This window comes from Rhinolophus sinicus, linkage group LG01 (genome assembly GCF_036562045.2).
Source record: "Rhinolophus sinicus isolate RSC01 linkage group LG01, ASM3656204v1, whole genome shotgun sequence".
Classification (NCBI taxonomy): domain Eukaryota; kingdom Metazoa; phylum Chordata; class Mammalia; order Chiroptera; family Rhinolophidae; genus Rhinolophus; species Rhinolophus sinicus.
In genome coordinates, this window is record NC_133751.1 from 153282226 (window position 1) to 153303667 (window position 21442).

General features: G+C 36.8%; 1 protein-coding gene across 2 annotated transcripts in view; it reads left to right on the top strand.

Moving 5' to 3' along the window:
- XIRP2 (xin actin binding repeat containing 2) overlaps positions 1-21442 on the top strand; it is a 269500-nt gene that overhangs the window by 3653 nt on the left and 244405 nt on the right. For both annotated transcript variants that reach the window (XM_074337389.1, XM_074337396.1), the window contains exon 2: positions 9712-10146. In XM_074337389.1, the coding sequence (XP_074193490.1) occupies positions 9712-10146 (435 nt within the window). The remainder of the gene's footprint in view (positions 1-9711; positions 10147-21442) is intronic.

Genomic DNA, 21442 nt, shown 5'->3' on the forward strand with positions numbered 1-21442 from the left:
AATTCTCCCTCTACACACCGGATACTCTTTCACATGAGATAGCAGATCGCCTGGCAGCAACATGAACTGAAGTCTTTAGAATCCTAATGTGAACGTCAGTTTTTATGTATATACTAAATATTGGCAGAATTTTTCTGTCTGTCCAGGCAAACAATTACTCTCTTTATTAGTGTTTCTCAGGGTATGGATTTCAGATCACGTTCCTTTAAATTACCAAAAATGCTTATTAAATAGTGAGCTATAACATCTTTCAAAAGTCAGGACTGATTCTCTGAGGAAGCCATGCCTCAAGTTGAGACAAGAAGCATAATTAGGAGATACCAGGAGGACAGATGAGGGAAGAGTACTGAAGCAGAAGAAACAGCATTTGCAAAGGTCCTGTTAGAGGAGAGAGAGGAAAAAAAAAAAAAAGGAATACATGAGACTGAAAGGACAGAATGGTTAAATCCTAGAGACAGAGGATGATGGAGGGGAATCTTGGTTGAAAAATCTCTTAAGTTACCACAATCATCCCCTAAACAAGGAAAAATATAGAGTTAATTTATTTAAGTTAGACCAAAACATTTTATGTGTCATATGTGACAGTGCAAAACAGCACTCATTTCTATAGAAATGCCACCATTGGTTGTGTTATGTCCTGATGCTTTTTTCCAGGTCATCAGTTAATCCTGTAGCTTCTATGGACACTTTTCAGTTTTACTGCACCTCAGCCTACCTGGCTACCATCTCAGCCTCACTGACTCAACATAGTGATTGATGCCTAGCTCAGGGAAAGCACTCATTTGACAGAGGAAACCAAAGTCCAAAATCCCTGAACTCAAGTTGTTCTTGAGCATTGCTCACCTGGGTGGCTGGAGAAAGGGGCAGGCAGGCCCCACCACACCCAGCAATAGGCTTCGGGATGTGTGAACAGAAGTAAATCCAACATGAATCAAAGTTTGTCTCACTGATTGTGAAAAAGGGGATGCTGTAACCAATTGGCAGCATGGTCACAGGGAGATTACCTTGGGAATCTTCATTTCAACCCAGTTTTTAATTAAATGACATTTTTATTATAAAATATACAGTTAGCTTCTTCAGTTTCAACCAGATTCTGACTAATTATGCAATTCCCTGGATGCTGGGAAAGTCTTCTCATTTTATGCATGAATGTTTCAGCTTATCATGTGGTCTTTAACAGATGCCAGCTATTTTTTAATAAAATAAAAATGCAAACAAGATATTTGTTAAATATAATTAATATAAATGCTTTTTAAAAAACTTGTCAAAGGCATGACTGAGGTGAATAATTATTCAATTTCATATATCTATGTATGTATATATAAAGAAGGAATCTGAGTCTTGCCTTTTATAATCGAGGATTTTTGCCTGATGTCAGCATTTATCAAAATGACTTTGATTGAAGACAACATCTGAGGATGTTACAGGCACTTTACGATAAAAATTCTTCTATTAAATAAGTTTAGAGCGACATTAAATTAGTTGGACTTCTTTTTGTCAGAAAGACTTCAGAGCCTTTAAAATGGAAGTAAGTGCACATTGTAGTTCTCTCAGATGGTATTAATATTAAATTTGTTAAACATGGTTAGATAATTCCTGCTGTAATTTTTTCTGAAGTACACCGTGGAAGACCAGAGTTCAAGGGAACATTAGGGAAATGCTGCTGTCTGCCATGCTGGTTGTCATTGCCTGGCTTGGGAGTATAGGAAAGAGTGTTTCTCCCAACCACATGTGACATGGCAGCACACTTTATAATAAGAGGGACAGTGACATGCGTCATCGTGACAATACTGAAACCATGTGTTAGCATGACTTACTGTTGGAATTAGAGAGTAAATATCTCTTGTTAAACGAGTATTATGGCAGCCTAGGTCTATTCATGAAATGGAAACCATATACCCTGTTTCCCCAAAAATAAGTTCTAGCCGGACAATCAGATCTAATGCGTCTTTTGGAGCAAAAATTAATATAAGACCTGATATTATAGTATATTAATTATATTATGCTAGGTCTTATTTTTGGGGAAACACGGTAGGAAGTTAAACAGGAGAAGTTTAATGTATAGAATTAACAACCACAATGAAAGTGTAACCATAATATAGACGGAAATACTACATGGTTTCCTGGGGCCAAGGGAGTCACCAAGGAAGGACAAACCTGCAAAGGATTCAGACCTTCTTGGAGGAGGTGTGATTCAGCCCCCAGACAGCAAAGAAGCTTGCTGGGTTAGCCAGGCTGGAGCTGGTCTGGCATTTCTTTTTCTTTTTTTTTTTTTAAATTAAATTTATTGAGGTGACAATTGTTAGTAAAATTACATAGATTTCAGGTGTACAATTCTGTATTACATCATCTATAAATCCCATTGTGTGTTCATCACCTAGAGTCAGGTCTGGCATTTCTAGACAAGCAATAGGCCACTCTCCAGGGTGCAGACTGAGCAAGTGATTAGCAGCTGGTGGTAAAGCCATGCAGTGGGAGTCAGAGCGCCTGTCTGAGCAAGAGGCTGTCAGAGTACAGGGGCTATGCAGGGGCTGGCAGAGGGAGCAGCTGATTTGTGTTCATCTCCTGGGACCCTGGCAGGCTACTCAGAAACTTGCAGAATCCAACGGCTGCTCCCTGTGTGAACCTTCAGGCCACAGGCAGTTATAGGATTTGTTTCCATGTTGAGAGGGCTGTGGAAACATTATCCCTAGGACAAAGCTGTCAAATCATAGATGGGTGGCATTCAATGCCTGTGGCTGGGCAGGCTCCACTGGCTGTTCTCACATCCATAACCCCCTGACACCAGGCAGTAATTTCAGGAAGCTCTTCCTCCTGCAGTATTCCTCCAGTGCCCCCTACTGAGAAAGCGAAACATTGTATTCACTTTAAAGGAGAAATGCTTAAAGGGATTCAGTTTTGCATCATGGAGCATATATTGAAGGGTGTAGTTGGAGTTGAGAGGCAATAAACTGACAAAGCGACAACTGACACAAGTATGTGATTTAGTATCATTTAGAATGGTGGCCTGTGCTTCAGAGGGCCTTCCCACCCTGTGTCACTATACAACATGAGTGCTGGTACTGGTGTCTGTTTCTCACCCTCCCCTCCAAGTGGAATAAAACCTGGAGGAATGAGTACCAAACCACTTGTGTAGTTGTTTAGTTTTTAACGTTTTATTTTGAAATAATTATACATTTGTAGGAAGTTGAAAACAGTGCAGAGATATCTTTACCCAGTTTCCTTGAATAGTTATATCATACATAACACATTCCATTATCCAACCAGAAATTGACATTGATACAATGTGTATATATAATTGTATGCCATTTTATTACATGTGTAAATTGTTACACTTCTATTGTAACAATTGCAACTGAGATGCAGAATTTTTCCATCCTCACACAGATCTCCCTTCAAACCCACCCCAAACCCCACATTCATAACTCTTGGCAACTATTAATCTGTTCTACATACTACCTGTAATTTTTTTCATCTCAAGAATATTATGTAAATGCAATTATATAGTATGTGACCTTTTGAGATTGGCTTTTTTCACTCATCATAATACCCTTTCATATATACATTAAAGAATGATTTTTATCTCTTCTGCAATGTCTTTTAATTGATTTTAGATCATTTACATTTTATGTAATAATTGATGTTACAGTCATGCACTGGTTAACCAAACGTATAGGTATGTTCTGAGAAATGCATTGTTAGGCAAGTTTGTAGCAGTGCGAACATCATCGAATGCACGTACACAAACCTAGATGGTAGAGCCCACTACACACCTAGGCTATATGATACATATAGCCTATTGCTCCCAGGCTACAGGCCTGTATAACATGTTACTGTACAAAACAACACGAGATTAAATCAAATACAAGAGAAAATGATACAATCAAAAGACATGGTAAATGCAAGATGCATGAAACTGCTGATAAAATAACACAGCATACTATTTTGCGGCAAACTTTTTTTATAAGTAGAAAGAGTACACTCTAAAACAATAATAGTAAATATATAAACCAGTATCATAGTCATTTATTATCATTATCAAGTATCACATGCTGACCATAATTGTATGTGCTCTCCTTTTATCAGACTGGCAGCTCAGTAGGTTTGTTTATACCAGCATCACCACAAACATGTGAGTAATGCATTACTCTATGACATTCCTACAGTTATGACATCACTAAGCACAAGGAATTTCCCAGCTCCATTATAATCTATGGGACCACCATCATATATGCTGTGCATTCTTAACCCAAACATCATTTTTCCACTCATGACTCTATAGGGCTTAGGCCTACCATTTTAGTTTGTTTTGTGTTTGTTTCAATTTTTCTCTCTCTTTCCTTTACCATGCCTTCTGTGAGTTACTTGAATATTTCTTGGAGTCCATTTTGGTTTATCTGTAGTATTTTTTAATGTATCTCATATATGATGGATTTTTTTTTGGGGGGGGCGGGTTTCTAGATATCACATTGTATGTATGTAACTTACCACAGTCTATTGGTGTCAACACATAGCCAGTTTGAGTGAAGTGTAGAAACTTTACCTTCATTATCCCTTTACCCTTCCTAGTTTATAATAAAATCATCTCAAATAACTCCTTTTCATATATTGAGAATCATCATATCAATGTTATATACTTCTTGCTTCAAACATCAACCATAATTAAGAAAGTTCAAGAGCAGAAAGTTTAGTGCTTTTATACAAGATTTTGCTCTTTCTATTATTCTTTCTTCATTCCTGATGTTCCAAGAGTGTTTCTTTATAATTTCCTTTGTATTTCAAGAACTTCCTTACCCATTCTTTTAAGAGTAATTTTGGTAGCCATGAATTGTTAGATTTTCTTTGAGAATGCCATCCTTTTCCTTTCATTCCTGAAGGATAACTTTGATAGAAATAGAATTTGGGGCTGGCAGTTTCTTTTAGCACTTGAAAAATATTGTGCCACTTCCTTGTGGCCTCCCAAGTTTCTAATGAGATCTCCACTGTCATGAAAGTTGTTTTTCCCTATAGATAAGGTGTCATTTCTTCCTCACTGCCTTCAATATTTTTGTTTGTTTGTTTGTTTTTGTTTTCTGAAATTCTATTTTGATGTATTCTCAGAAGTTAGCTCTGCTGTTTAAATCTATAGGTTTATGTTCTTTGCCAAATTTGGGAAATTTTCAGCCATGATTTTTTTTAAATGATTTTTCAGTACCATCATCTTTCTCCTCTTCTTCTGGGACTCCAATGACATTAATATTAGATCTTTTGTTATTGTCTCACTGGTCCCTGAAGTTCTATTCCTTTTTTTTTAAGCTGTATTTTCTCTGTTGTTCACATTGGGCAATTTCTATCATTTATCTTCAAGTTCATTGGTCCTTTTCTTTTGCCCTGTCCATTCTGCTGAGAACATCCAATGAGTTATTCTGGTTATTTTAATCTCAATTCTAAAATTTCTATTTGGTTCTTCTGTATATCTTGCATTTGCTAAGCCTTTGCCATTTAAACTTTTTTTTCAAGCTTGTTTGTAATAACTAATTGAAGCAATTTTATGATGATGACATTAAAATTCTTGTCAGATGAATTCTGAATATCCAAGTCATCTCAGGGTTGGTGTCTGTTAATTGTGTTTTTCTCCTTCAAGGTTAGGTTTTCCTGGGTCTTGGTATGACCAATGATTTTCAGTCCTATCCTGAACATTTGGACAATCCTGTTATGAACTTTGGATCTTAAATCTGTTTTAGAAGATGAAGGCAGGAGATGTCTTATTATTGCTAAAGTGAAGGCAGAGGTCCATTTTCCCAATTAGCCTGATTTGATTCCCTGGAAAGGGGTGATCCATTACTGTTAGGTGACCTGAGATGGGATTTCATGCATATAATCCTGGCTGGCTGGGAAGGGGGCGACTCCCCAGCTCCGTGATACCCACGTGGCCTCCACTGACACCACTGACGGAAGAGAGGCCTCACCAACATCGAAGATGGTGAAAGTTCAAGCAGCCAACTCCGTGTCCTCTAATGTAAGCAAGGGAGGGGAGAAATGTCTCCTTACTAACCACTAGGTGGTGCAGAAGTCCAGGGTCCCCATAGGGCTTCCACTGATCTCTGGGAGACAGGCCTCATTACCTTTGAGGGGGAATGATAATCCTGGCACCCCATTCAGTCATCTCTGATACCATGCATGTGGTGAGAGCGGAAGGGGACAGTGAGGTATAAAGTCAAAAATGTTCATGTTGTTTGTCATATTTGATTTTTATTCCTAATTCCTGGCGTACAACTCAAAATTCTTAGAATCACTGGAGTGATAGGAATGCTTTTGTAGGCTAATGGGATGGAGGACTAGTGGCAGGGGGCCCTAGATAGCTTCACAAAGGGAGTTAGTCACCAGAAAGACCAAAGCATAATTAGAAGGTTGGAACTTTGAATCCACCCTCTGCTCTCCCAGGAGGGGAGGGCCTGGAGATGGAGTTAATCTCAGATTGCTAGTGATTTAATCAATTGTGCCTATGTAATGAAACTTCCAGTGAAACCCCTAAAGGATGGGATTAGGAGAGCTTCTAGGTTGGTGCATACATCCAGGTGCTGAGAGGGTAGCACACCTGGAGAGGGCATGGAAGGTCTGCATGCTCACCCCCTTACTTTGCCCTCTGCTTCTCCTCCGTTTGGCTATTCCTGAGTTGTATCTTTTGCAATAAACTGGTAAATGGAAGTTTCATGCCTTCCTGAATACTGAGTGTCAGTCTAGCAAATTATCAAACCTCAGTAGGGGAATTATGAACCCCCAGTTTATAGCCATTTGGTCAGAGGTACACGTGTAACCTGGGATTTGTGACTTGTCTCTGAAGGTAGGGGACACTCTTGTGGAACTGAGACCTTAACCTTTGGAATCTGTGCTAATGCCAGGTTATTAGTGTCAGAATTGGACTGAATTGTAGAACGCCTAGCTGGAGTCCAGAATGTTTGAAAACTGGTTGATGTGGGGGGAGGAAAACCCACACATACTGTGGTCCTAAGTTGCCCCTTTCCCATTTCTTTGGCTAAAGAAAGCAGGCTTTTCATGGGGAATTTTCTACATTCCCGTTGGAGTCTGGATTACTGGCTCTTCCAGCAACAAATTCTAGACATATAAGTCTAAGGAAAACCCAAAGAATTCACCACCATATTGTTCCTCAAGTTTCAAAGTCCACAGGCAGTCTACTTTCTTTCTACCTTTCAAAGTACTTTTAGTTTTTAATATATAATTTTCAGGGTTTTAAGCTGTTTTTAGTAGAATAAATAGAGAAAAGTATGTTTGTTCCATCTTAATCTAGAACGAGGAGTTCCAAATCAGTCTTAAATATTAGAAACTCCTTTTCTATAGTAGTAAAATGGTTTTCCTCCCCAACTTGCCAATTTTTCTTCCTCTTAGCTTTTCATTCCTAGCTATGTAACGTTGGCTCAGAAAAAAATTCTTTCATTAAGTAACCTCATGAGGTCACTATTACCAGCTGTGAAAATGTCTCAACCATTCCTTTGTTAATAAGATCTTTTCTGAGGTCCATTTACACATGAGACACAGACATTTCCAGCGTATGTTGATTAAATTCTCAACATATGCTGATCAGTTTCCCAAACAGATATTCAGGTCTTGTTTTTGTTCTACTGTTTTAATGAGACTTTTTATAATAAGTGAATAATCCAAACTTATTAATTAGCAATATTATTAAAGCCAGATATTTCAGTCTGTTCAGCCTGGATTTGTGGCTTTAAAAAGCCTCTTTCTTCTCCCAAGCACTCCTACAAGAGGCTCATGTGTAGCATAAATACTTGCGTGATTAAAATGATATTGTGTTAGCCGGTGATGATGGGGCTAGGAATGGAATTAACAACTATTGAGGGGTCTAATACACACTAGAAATTTTATACGCATTATCTAATGTATTCTTCAAAACAAAGCAATGATGTATATAAAATCCATTTTATCAATGAACCTTTTGCAAGATTACACAGTTAATAAAATCCAATCTGGGATTGAACTCCCACTCAAGTATAGAGCTAGCCAGCAATCCATGAACCATTAGTAGACCATTAAATCAATTTAGTGGATAGCAAACACTTTTTTTTTTTTTAAAGTGAAGGACGTCAGAATAGAAAATAACACCTGACATTTCACATAGTAAGGGAAAGTATTGTTTAATAAAAACAAGTCTGTTCTTTTATCTATATGTTTATTAATGTCGTATATGCACCAAGTCCCAATGCATAAATTGTTTTTTATAATGTGGTTTGCAAAGAAGTCTGGAGCCACTATATTAGGTGACCTTTGCAATACTTCCAGGCCTTAATTTAAGTGAGACTGTTTGTCATACCCACTGGGCTAGTACTTTTCCAATAAAATGCATCATCCGTCAAGATAAAAATTTATGTTTTAAAGCCCCAAATTTGCAGTGTAGAATCTCTGGGTTAGAACAGAAAGTAGCTATTACTATGGCAAAATGCCATGTTAGTGTGTAACCCTTGCTTCCTATGATTTGCGTGTGTATTTATATGTCTACTAGGACTACTCTTTGCCATTTGACCCTTTTCCTACTAACCTCAAAATTAAAAAAAAAAAAAAGTAAGATGTGAATTGGACATTAGACTCTAGTGGTTAAGTGAGCAGATTCTGGGGTCACACAGATGTAATTCAAATCTAAACTCTGTCACTCAGAACCCTGAGTGTATTACTTCTAATTTCTTTACATGGAAAATATTAATAATAGTAGCTACTAACTCATTGTGATAATCTTGGAATTAAAATGAGATATACATATAAAGTTATTATCAAAGGATTTGTCTTACAGCAAAAACTTAATAACTATTAGCTATTAATCTATTACTTCTGAAGTAAGACATTTGCAGAAACCACTAATTTCAAAGGAAATCTTGAAAAATTACACCCCTTTCTTTAAGCTTAGACTTGTTAAATTGCTCTTTTCTCAGAATATACTAGAAAATAAATGACCGTTGTTCAAGTTTTACATTGTAAATACTTTTTAGCTGATTTAACATCAAAGGAAAAGAGAAGAAAATAATGTATGTTTTTTTTTCCCTAGTTTTTGCCTCTTATTTTCAAATGTCCCTGTGTTGGTTCCCAACCTCAGGAGTTTCTTGGGTGAAATTTGAAACCGGCTCCCATACACTGAGTAGGACAAAGTGAAATTGAAGACAAAGGTAGACTCTGTAGATTGGTAGATGGTGGTTTTAATGAGAGGAAACCTTTATATGAGACTTGTTTTAAGTGGCCACAGGACACAAAATCCCTGCACCTGCCCACCAAAATCGTAAATGTTTGCACAGAGGTCTTAATAGTTTCAGTATATAGTTGGATGATATGAACAACACATTGCTCTCTCAAGGTTACTGCTTTTAAATGGCCCCTAGTGCTTAATGGTGGGCAGAACACACATTCCAAGATGGGAGGCGGTGAGGAGCCTCTGACTGCCTGCATCCAGCTTGCCGGTCAACCAGTGGTCACATCCTCTCAATGACCTCCTCCAACACGTGGCTGTACAAATCAGTCCTCTCTATAACCTAATTCTAGGTGAACTGACATACCATTGTAGTATCAAGTCAGGAGCCAGGAATTATAGAGCAAAGCTGGATTTCTACGTTGAAACACAAATCCCAAGAGCTGGCACTCTTAAACACAGTGTTTTGAACATGACTCACACACTTGAGCAGGTCTTTGAATACAGTACTTTTGATATTACAGGACGACCCGGAGCCGCCCACCTTCCCCATGCAGAAGGGCTCCCTGAACCTCCTGAGGCAGAAATGGGAATCCAGTGATTACCAGAAAAGGGAGTGTTGTCCTGGGGGCAGTCGTTGCAGGCTCTTCCAGCCTCGAGAAAGCAAATTGCTTGAACCTGAACCACAGCTGGTGTCAGCACCTGGACTTCCAGATGCCCCAAGTCTGCCGCCCAGCGTGGGAGAAGAGATATTGAGCTCAGAGCTTGAAGAGAAGAGCCCTGAGGACAAGAGTGACAGCTTCAGGAAATACAGCCAGCCAGAAGTGCTGCGGGAGGACTCCTCGAGTGGTCGGCGCAGGATCGAGCGCTTCTCCATCGCCCTTGATGAGCTGAGGAGTGTGTTTGAGGCTCCTGGGAGTGGAAACAGACCACCTGGACCAGCTGAGTACGGTCGAAAGGTAAGGAGCCTCTGATTGAGAGTCGACGTTTACAGTTGACACGCTAGGCAGCTTGCCTAGCCTGCCATTTATTTCTAAGTGTGTCATATTTTTCCCCCTCACCTGTACTCTAGACAGATGTCCTGAAGCAACCATATAATATGGTGTGAAATGCGGCATCCTCTATTATGGACTTTCTCTATAGTCTGTTCCTATGGGGACTTGACCTCCTTTCACTCTCACTGAGACAGCTCTGATAGGTCCTCTCATGCTGATGTTTTCTTATATACGTGCCTTGTTTCCACAACTAGGTTGTAAGTTCCTTATAGGCAAGGACAATTTCTTACCACTCTTTGTACTTCAAACATCTAACAAATGGTGCTGTGTTTAGCTAGAGCTCAGTGAGGATTTATCAGTAATGATGGTGAAATGGAACACGTGATGGCTTTCGAACCACAGTGACCTAGATTTTAATCCTAAAAACCTTCCATTTACTTCTCTAGCTGCATGACACTTAACCCTGTGAATGCAAATGTCTTCATCGGCTACTTTATAGGGATCTTGTAAGAACTGTTGATAATATAGTTAAATCATTAAGCACAGAGTGTGGAATATTTTGCAATACTTGATGATCATGCCTCAGTGATTACGGTATACTATAATGTCACATATAAAATATGTCTAGTAACTAAAGGGGTCATTTAATCAAATGCAGAAAACAGGATTAGCAACATCATTAATGAAGACCACATTTATATGTACTTCTGTTGTCAGTTAAAAGCAACCATGGTTTAAACTGGAATTGCTTGAATTTATTACACTCATTAGGGCCTCTACATAAGAAATTATAGTTGAATTTCATAAATAATTAATAAATGATCTCAGGTTTCCCATTGGAAAGCAAACTGCATGCTTTGTTAATTTTTTACCTAGTGACAGTTACCAGGAAGGTACAGTCCTAGTCTTGTTAATGGATAATCGGCCTTCATACAAGGCTTTACAGAAGTAGAAAAATTTTCAGAATAAATTATTTTGCTAATACTTGCTCCCAGTTTTCCTATTCGGATGTATATAATAGTTACAATGAGAACATTCTTGTATATCAAATGACTCTATTTTGTTTAATCAGAATGAAGGATATGAAGTTATATTTATGAGGTTACATTGAAACTAGAGGATTTCTCAAAAAATGCAGCCACTTGCAATCCCTAATTTGAGAATTTTATTTACCTCTTTTTTTATTTTATAGGTATAATTCTTTTGTTTATAGCTTTATACTATTTTTCAGTTGAAAGTCTAGGAACTGGGAAACACTTAGCATAGATATACCTTGAATTAAGTCCAGTGAATCTGATTTCAGACTTTGACCTCTGAAATTGGATGATAATATATGTGTGTTGTTTTAAGCCACTAAGTTTGTGGTAACTTGTTATAGCAGTAATAGGAAACTAATACAGTTATATTGTAGGTTCTTTATAACATGTTAAGAAATAGGTAGTATATGATTTTGGAGTTTTCCTTTATTCTTCCCTGAGGAACATATTCCCATATTTCAAAAGCAGGTCTTTGACTTTCTTCTATTTGTAGTTGATGGTAAGAAAGCTTGTAATTTTAAGACATCAAAAAACACTAATAAATCTTAGTTTTGGATGATTTGTATTATATTTGCAACACGTAGTCAAAAGAGTTAATTTCTCAGGAGAGGGAGTTGGGGGAAAGAAGGAAGGAAGGGAGGAAGGATGGATGAAAGGAAGGCACAAAAAAGGGAGAAGAGAGGGAAGCAAAGGGAGGAAGGAAAAGAAGAAGAGGGAAAGAAAGATTTTATAAAGAATATAAATAAACAAATAAATACAAAAAGCTTATGGGATACACATACTTACATTCATATGTTTCTTCTATGGGTGTTATAGTTTTTGTGGGACATGAATATACATGTACTTAATTCTGGCTAGATAGGAGCTGTATATAGACTAATTTGGAACAGAACAAGGCAGTGTAAATTCCTTCTTTTTTTAAATTAAAGTTTATTGAGGTGACAATTGTTAGTAAATTACATAGGTTTCAGGTGTACAAATCTGTAATACGTCATCTATATATCACATTGTGTGTTCACCACCCAGAGTCAGTTCTCCTTCCATCACCATAAATTCCTTCTTCTTTTAAGCTTCCAGTTGCTGTCCATAGAGTGGGACAGTGGGGCCACTGAGAAGTGCCCCCATAGGATCCCTTCAGCCTTCACTATGATCCCAGTATAAATAAAGGGTTTCTTGATTTAGTGAAATAATTTAATTTGTCTTTATTCCATTCAGGTCTTTAGATTCCAAATAGCAAATTGTCTGATTTTCAGAGATTATTTAATAACTTCCTGTGTTTTCAATGGATAATTATAATTTTTCCCCAAAACCCCACACAGTTGTGCAGTCAGGTTGAATTTACCTAATGCCCCAATAGAGACTGTTTCTATCATTTACTTAGGTCTTAGGTTGACAAAGCCCGTTCAGACACCAGCTTAACTTGATCAAGGAAAGGAAGCACAATTACCACATCCTAGTTATGTTGCCTTAGAATGCATTGATTTCATCTCTTGCATGATTGGAGACTTGAAGGAAAACATGAATATACAAGGCAGTCCCTTAATCCCATTGAAGGACCTACATGTGCATCAATAATTAAACAGGATATAAAAGATTAAATATGATGTAGTTTCCAGAATATGTTATTTTTATAACCTCTAATCAAAGCCTCCGATTGTTTTTTTTTTTTTTTTTTTTTAATGAACAATTTGTCGTCTCCTTCTTTTTAGTTCTGTATAAAATCAGGCCTTTAAAAACACAGGTAAATCACGGCTTGCAGTTTGGCTTCCTCTATAAAATTACTTCATTAGATGCTTGAAGTTACATTTGATTCTTAAACTCAGTCATGTGGGGACTTGCGGATTAATTTATTTCTAATCTCAGAGCAGAAATCACAACTTTTCAGGTAGTTACTTCTGTCACAGCATTCTGAAACTTCATCTTCTACCTTCTTCTCATCAATGTTTCTGACTAGTTTCTATCCAGCATGATGTATTTTGTAAAAGCATTTAACAACACAGAGGCTATTATACTCTGGAGGGTTATTACTAAAAATCTGTGTACCAAACTCTCAAAGATATAAAGCTAAATAGTTTATTTTCTATGAGAAGAGTTTGACAAGTCTGAAGAAATAAAATGTTGTTTTTTCTTTGTTTAAGAAAATGAGCAAATAGTTTTTTGTAAAGCTGAAATAGTTTGCTGAGAAAGATCACTACATTTTTGTGTTAGAGGACATACTACATAGAATCATAATTTTTATTTCATCATAGCCTATAAGCATAATATTTGATGACTAAGGGTCAGCTGGGAAACTTGGCTCAGCTACTTCCTCACTGTATACATTTGAAGGAGTTATTTCATATCATTAATTCTTAATTTTCACAAACATAAAATGAGGAAATTAATACAGCACAAGATTTTGTGAAGATAAAATTATATAACACCTGTAGAAGAAAAGGTATTTAAGAGGCAGCACCAAATGAAATTTAAGGAATAGCACCAAAATAGCACCAAATTAATATTTCTTCTATTTTTCTCTGATATGATTTCTGTAACTCAGTATGTGTCCTTGGGGAAAATATTTAATCTCAATGAACTTGAATCTTTTATTTCAAGCCTGACAATAACAGTCTTTTGTAGAGACCCCACTAAGAGGGGCTTTCATTGAACATTTGGTGGAGCAGATATTTATGAAACTTTCCACCCTTAGGTACAATCCCATTTTGAGATGATGAGACAAAGAGCTACAGTTTATTAAATTACAGTTTTCAAAGCTTTATTAAAACCCTAGACAGACATATATTTGCCACATTCATTGTCTTTTCCAATTAATAGAAAAAGTCACTGGCATTTAAGGACTCAAAATCCAAAAGAGGTGAGACTTACAGGGTATAAAAGTGTTTATTGTATTTACACACAAAGACACACACACACACACACACACACACACAACACCACAAGGATAGGCTATATATATTGTATGCAGCTTTTTCTTAGTGGAATAATTTGTCTTTTTCAAGTAACATTAGTGTTCTTTGGTTCTTCATTTCACCCACTTATATGTTTGCTATTTTACTGCCTCCTGTCCAGTGTTCAATATTAGTTGGAAAAAAAAAATATGTCTGTGATCTGATGGTAAAATTCCCAACTGAACACATTTGCATGGCCTTTAAGAATTCCAGAGGAATCTGCCATCTCATTTCATTTGTGTCTCATAACTATATACATGTAGTCACAGTATGACATTGTTAAAGAATGTCGTGCCAATAACCACAGAAAGATGTTAAGCAATATTGACTCACTTTCAACTGGAAAAACTGCTGTCAATCAGTTCATGGCATTCTTTGACATTTTACTTGAAAGACTAGTGGGGGGGTTTCACCCCTGTGTTACAAGAATATCAATACCACCTCTGCTGCCTCTGTTATGAACCCACTTTCTTTTTCCTATCCTGTCTTCCATAGACGTTTACCCAACATTTCTACTTACTGACTGAATCAATTCAGTGAGTTCCATGCATGACTCTTTTTCTCCTTCCTTATCCTCCCATTGCTGATTTTCATACTCAACCACATTCTCTAGGAGAATCCTCTCACCATCGAGATAAGCCAAAGGGAGACATATAGAAAAAAACGTTGGTAAAACACATTGGGAAGGATGATTAAATAGCGAGAATTGTGGTCTTTATTCAGGGCTTTTGACCCCACCAAGGGCCATGGAGATGACACTCCAATCACTAAAAGTCCACCAGCAATCCAAAGGCTGCCCTGAAAAATGTCAACATAGGAATTCCTTCAATAACACCCAGACAGATAAACTTCCATTTGCTGTCGAAAAACCTGGAAGAAACCAATTTAACTAAGTGGTCAAATTAATATCATTAGTAATAAGACATATCAGTATCTTGTACCTCCTGAAATGATGTACTGTGAAGAACAAAGCGTTACACCTGTGGTATTCTTGCCAAAATTATGTAATCTCAATTTATTCGTGAAAAAAATCAGATAAATCTATATAGGGCGTTGTTCCATAAATAACAGGTCATTGCTTTCAAAAGTGGTAAGGCCATGTTGGACAAATACTAAAAACTGCCATAGTTCGGGAGTCACTGCCATAGACTGCAGATTTGATGACTAAAGTGAGGATGGGATCTGCTATTGAATCTTGGACCAGAAAAGAAAATTTTCCCAGCATTAGTGGAAAACCGGCAAAATTCTACTAATGTCTGATTATTTTCTGGTTTCAAAATTGCACTATGGTTAAATAAAATGCTGAGGGAAAGATGGACAAATGGTATGTGGAAATTCTCTGTATTATTTCTGCAACATTTCTGTAAGTCTAAAGTTATTTCAAAACGAATAGTTAAATAATTGTTATGATCGTTGTTGAGGCTTTAGCACTGTGGAGTAGAGAATTATGGTCTCTTTTCTTCCGATTTTTCCAAGCCTTTATTATTATTATTAATTATATTAGAACAATATATTATTCTCATATCCCCTTGAAGAATGTGATCCTTAGCTCCTTAGCCCTATACGTTTAAAACCTTGGAAGTTTCAGTCATTTAATCTCTGCCTATAGTTTCAGGATCTCTGCAATTAATTATTTTCTTAGCAAAGAGAATATTAAAAGCCTAATCAGTAGTTCAGAAACTGAGTATATGGACAGCCTATGGTTAGATCTGCTTGAAATTTACATCCCATTTCCACTCACTGAGTTTCGCTACGTTTTCAGGAGTAGAGCTCTTACCTTGTTTTTATTGTTGTTGTTATTGGTTAGACCCTTGGTTCTGTCTTGACCACAGTCCTTCCAAGTCATTGCCTCACATTTAAGAAACTCATAGTATCTCTTATTTGGAACTCAAACTCCAGGAGGTATAACTATTGCCTTTCTAATACTGATTTGACAGCACGCTTCAATGTCTGTAATACATTGCCAGCCCCTCCAAAATGCTCATCCTCTTCTGGAGAGGATATAATATACTGTCTTTTGATGGATTCCCCAATTGCTCCTAAAGTTTCTTTTCCTTCTGTTTGGGGCTAGGTCCTCTGATGGCCCAATTAACTCCATAGGCTCCGTTGTCCTAGCCCTAGGGTTCATAACGATAAAATCTCCTTTAATGTAGTTTCCTTTTTTCATTTCTCAGAGGACGTTTTTTATCTGAACTTAAAAGTCTGGAATCTTTTGTCAGGGTTGAAATTCAAGATATTTAGTATGGAGCGTAGTGCAGGCCCTGACAATTCAGAATGGATGTGGCTCTAACAACAGGTACAGCCATCCTGGTACACTCTTCCTGGACATCAACCAACCTTTAGACACTGAACTGTACATTTATTTTAACATTTGTTTAGCACTCGCTATACTGTGTATGGAAAACAAATGGTTAACACATTTTCCTACTTGGAAAAAAATATTTCTCTATCTGTTTAATGTGTAGGGGAGAGGAATGCAATGAGTTCCAAACACCTGAAACAAATTCAAGCTCCATTAATGTTTCTCATCTACACCAGTTACCAGATATGATGATTTATGATACTTAATAGTATACTAACTTGTTTTATGTCAATGAGTAAGTCATTTATTGGATGCCATGAGACAAATTGCTCTTAAGCACGGTAATGCATCATAATACATGCAGTTCTCTTTCCTATCTCCCACCCCCTCATTTGTGGAAACATGTCAGGAGCATGCATTTAAATTAATCAAAATATTCTGATTTCAACTTTGAAATCAGAATTTTTTTAATTACTGATAAAGATATTTTAAGATATTTCCATTTCTAATCATAATGATTTTATAATTTAAGATCGAACCTCTACCTTTTTTACCTTTATTCTTGAGTGTTAGGAGCAATTTTTTCCTTGTGTCTTGAAATATGTTTGAGATTTTCATAGGAAAGGAAATTCAAGCTCTGAAACAACGACAACAAACATAAACCAGGAGTTCCACAGACAAATTTCCCTTTCTTTCTTTCTCTCTGTCTCTCTCTCTCTTTTTCTCTCTCTCTCTTAACCACACGCGCGCGCGCACACACACACGCATATGCATGCACACACTAATACATATTCTTTAAGTATTTCATATTTAAAGGTAAATAAATTTGAGAGGTTGCAGGACGTATGTGTCAGTGTCTCTAACACTTATTAATACAGGACCATCTATTGTGTTTTTCCTGAGATATAGTTCAGGTGTGCTCTCTGGTTTATAGATATAGCATTTTTTGCAGGGCCCATACATTTTTGAGGTTATCCCTGAATTCCTCACGCCATCCTAACACTGGTCTGCCCCTAGACCTCTAGAGGAAGAGGCACTGTGCGGCTGCCAATGGTGGCAAGTGGTAACTATTGAGCCCTGAATATTTACCAGGCACTGTGCTAAGGGTTTCGTGGGCATGGCTGCCATTTAATACTCACAACCACCTTAGGAGATAAGAATTATCATTATTCCCATTTTACAGCTACAGGGTAGAGACATGAAATGACTTGGTAAGTAAATAGAGCAGGGATTCGAACCCTAGCCATAACCACAATATTAAAATACTGCTCTCTGAATGCTCTCTGGATTCATGCTGTCCATTTTCATACAGGATCTCACTGCTGTGTTTCTGGTATGAATGGATCCTAGACAATCATAGAAATCACCACAACTTTTGAACTTTCAGTGCCACAAACACTACCATATATCCTCAATTCTAAGATACATATTTTTTCAACATGTTAACATCTTTGAAATTGACATGTTTCTTAGAGTCAATGGCATTTCAGTTTGTCAGGATTTCCCCCTTTCTTAGAGGTACATAAAATAGTGATGTCATTTTACTTTTGATAAAATATCACATAAATAAAATACATATTTTGAATAAATGTAATTAAAATGTTATTGAATATTTATTGTGTGCCAGGAATAGACTACACTTTACATATATTTTCTCTCTTAGCTTTCTCATAACTACTCTGTGAATTAAAGTAGGTCAACATCACCATTATGCAGATAAGAAAACAGGGGCTTAGTATACCCTTCTTGTCTGTGAAGTATACCTAACTCTGTGAAGAAGTGGTTGAAAAAGAAATGTAACCCAAACAGGATGAGTCCAGAGACCTTACTCTCAAATGCTGAGGAATCTAGTTTTTTGTATTATGCTTATTTGTTTAATAGAGTTTAGAACAAGCTGAAGTGTTCTAGTCTAATGGATAAGTAACTTGGTGTACTAACAAGGAGCTTCGTAAAGAAGTGAAAACAATCAACAATGGCTGATTTGATAGTAAAAAGAAGGATTATATTTCTTTCTTCTTTCAGAGACTTGGGGTGGAAACAGAGGTGAATTTAGTAAAACCTGACCCCCAAAAATGTATTTAGAGATATTTAAAGCAAAAAAAAAGAGAGAGAGAGAGATTTCGGAAAACAAACAAAAACAAAACAAAACACCTTTTTAAAAAAATTGTAATACTTATTAGAAGGCAAAGTTAATTCTTTAATTAATAAAACCAAAATCTATAGAAAAACTCTAACTATAAGAATTTTTTGAAACCTGACAGCTGCTGGAGAGTGCAACCAGAGAGGAGGGACATAGCAGGTCATCACATACAAAATTTTAAAATTTAATAAACAGGAAAATAATCTGCTTTTTCTGGTTTTAGTACTTCTTTTCAATTCTCTGAATTTCTTGCTGTGCATATTCAGATTCAGTTTTCTCTTTTGTTTTATTTCAATTTTTGACTCTACATAGATAATACTGACATATTTATCTCAAATCTTACCATTTTACCTAAGTTCTGACCCCAAATTTCAACTCATTCTAAAAACTTCCACCTAGGTTTTCTTCAACTCCCTCAAAATGCCCAAGTCAGAGCTTACCCTCCACATAGATCAACTTCTTACCCAAAGCCCCTACATTTTCAATGACAACACCTTGTGTTTAGTGATGGAAAATCCTCTCTGGTAGTTGAATTTATCCTGCTCATTCACCTTCATCTCTAAGTTTCTCTTTTCACTTTTCACTGACCACCTAACCCTGCCACTTCCTACCTGGGTTATTATAATACCTCCCTTTCTAGTATCTTAGTCTGAAAGTAAACCCTCTTCGTTCAGACTTGATTACAGTGACATAATAATCACAGCTCCTCTAGTTTCCACAGCTGTGGACTTTGTGTACCATATCATATTCTTGCATATCTCATGTGCATGCGTTCTATTTTATAGTGCTGCGTTGTCCATTATGGAGTCACTAGCCACATATGGTTTTTAATTTCAATTAATTAAAATTAAAATTAAAAATTCATTTCTTAGTCACACTAGCTATATTTCAAGTTCACGATCCATGTGGCTAGTGGTTACTATATTAGCATGGATATAAAACATTTCCATCATCACAGAAAGTTTTATTGGGCATTGTGCTCTTATGGTTTCTATACAGGGCTCCAACTTCCCCAGTTAGAATGTCCCTAGTGGTTCTAGGTGTTCTAGAGTTTTTCCATATTTATTCCAGTCTGTATCTCTGCCTTTCTACTTCCTACATGCTTCAAGTGGACTATACCTAACTGTCTCTGTTATTTTGCCCTGGAATGCTCAGATACACTGTATTGTTGGAAAGTGTCCAAAAAGCAATGCCAAGGAATGGAGAAGGCAATGCAGCATGGATGTACTTATAATTCCCCAGACTTATTTGTCATGAATCTCAAGCAAGTTATGGGGATTAATTGTAGCCCGTAGAAGGCCCAAAAGAAGCTTCCCAAGCAAGCTTAGTTGGATTTTCTTATTTAATAAAACTTTTTAAAGAACATTTACTTTCTTCCTCCTATCTCTTTATTCCACGCAGACATCTGTCCAGTGGTGCTGCCTGGGCCCCTTTAGGCTGTGGGCAGGTTGTTTGGTTTCCTTGAACTATCACGTCATGATAATATTCCAAAGCTTGATAGCTTCTTTTTAAAAATTAATAGATTTTCTTTATAGAGCAGTTTCAGGCTTAGAAAAAAATCGAGTGAAAAGTTCAGAGTTCTAATATTCCTTTCCCTCCAAACCCCGCCCGTTATTATTGGCATCTTACATTAGTGTGCTGCATTTGTTGAAGCTGATGAACCATGACTGACACATTATGATTAAGTAAGGTCCGTAGCCTACATTAGCGTTCATTCGTTGTGTTGTACATTCTATGGGTTTTGACAAATGCATCATGACATGTATCCACCATTACAGTATCATACAAAACATTTTATGGTCCTAAAACTTCTCTATGTTCGGCCTATTCATACCTCCTTCCCTCCTCTTGAGTCCGTGGCAACCACTGATCCTTGTTTTGCCTTTTCCGGAATGTCATGTATTGGAATCATAAGGTACATAGCCTTTTCAAATTGGCTTTTTCCACTTAGGAATACACATGTCCTTTTGCTGCTTGACAGTTCATTTGTTTTTATTGCTGAATCATATTCCATAGTATGAATGCACCAAAGTTTGCTTATCCATTCATCTACTGAATGACATCTTGGTTGCTTCCAAGTTTTTGCAGTTATGAATAAAGCTTCTGTAAAGATTTGTGCGTAGGATTTTGTATGAACATAAGTTTTCAACTCATTTGAACATATACTAAGGCGTGCAATTGCTGTATTATATGATAAGAATTGTTTAGCTTTTTAAGATACTGCCAAGCTGTCTTCCAAAGTGTTTGCCATTTTGCATTTCTGCCAGCAATGAATGAGAGTTCCTGTACCTCCACATACTTGGCAGCATTTGGAATTCTCAGTGGTTTAAATTTTATCCATTCTAATAAGTACATAGTGTTTTGATGTTCCCTTTCTATTTGTTATGTCTTCTTTGTTCCAGTTGGTGTTCAAGTGACTTGTTTAATTTTTCACTAGGCTTGGGTGTTTCTAATTTTGGGGCCTAAACTTGTTTTCCTTTATTTATGACAATATACATTTTCAGTCCTTTCTGATGTATTTTTTTACTCTGTATCCTTTCAATTATAATTCCCCAGATGTTTTATTATTTTATTATTATTTATTATTATTTAAGCATGGGTTGCACATATTTGATCTATTTGTCAATCACATGGCAACTGTCCCACTTTGAGGAAACAGTCCTGGTGTACAAATGTTGCCCCAGAATAATAATTAATAGTATCCTTCCCACTCTCAAAAGTGCCCAGTTTGAATGATAAATTATTTCATTATCTTGCTTGAATATTTGCCTGGATTATAAGGCAGGAACACATCTTTCCTTTTCTTTCCCTCCATGGTTTTCTACAGAGTGCT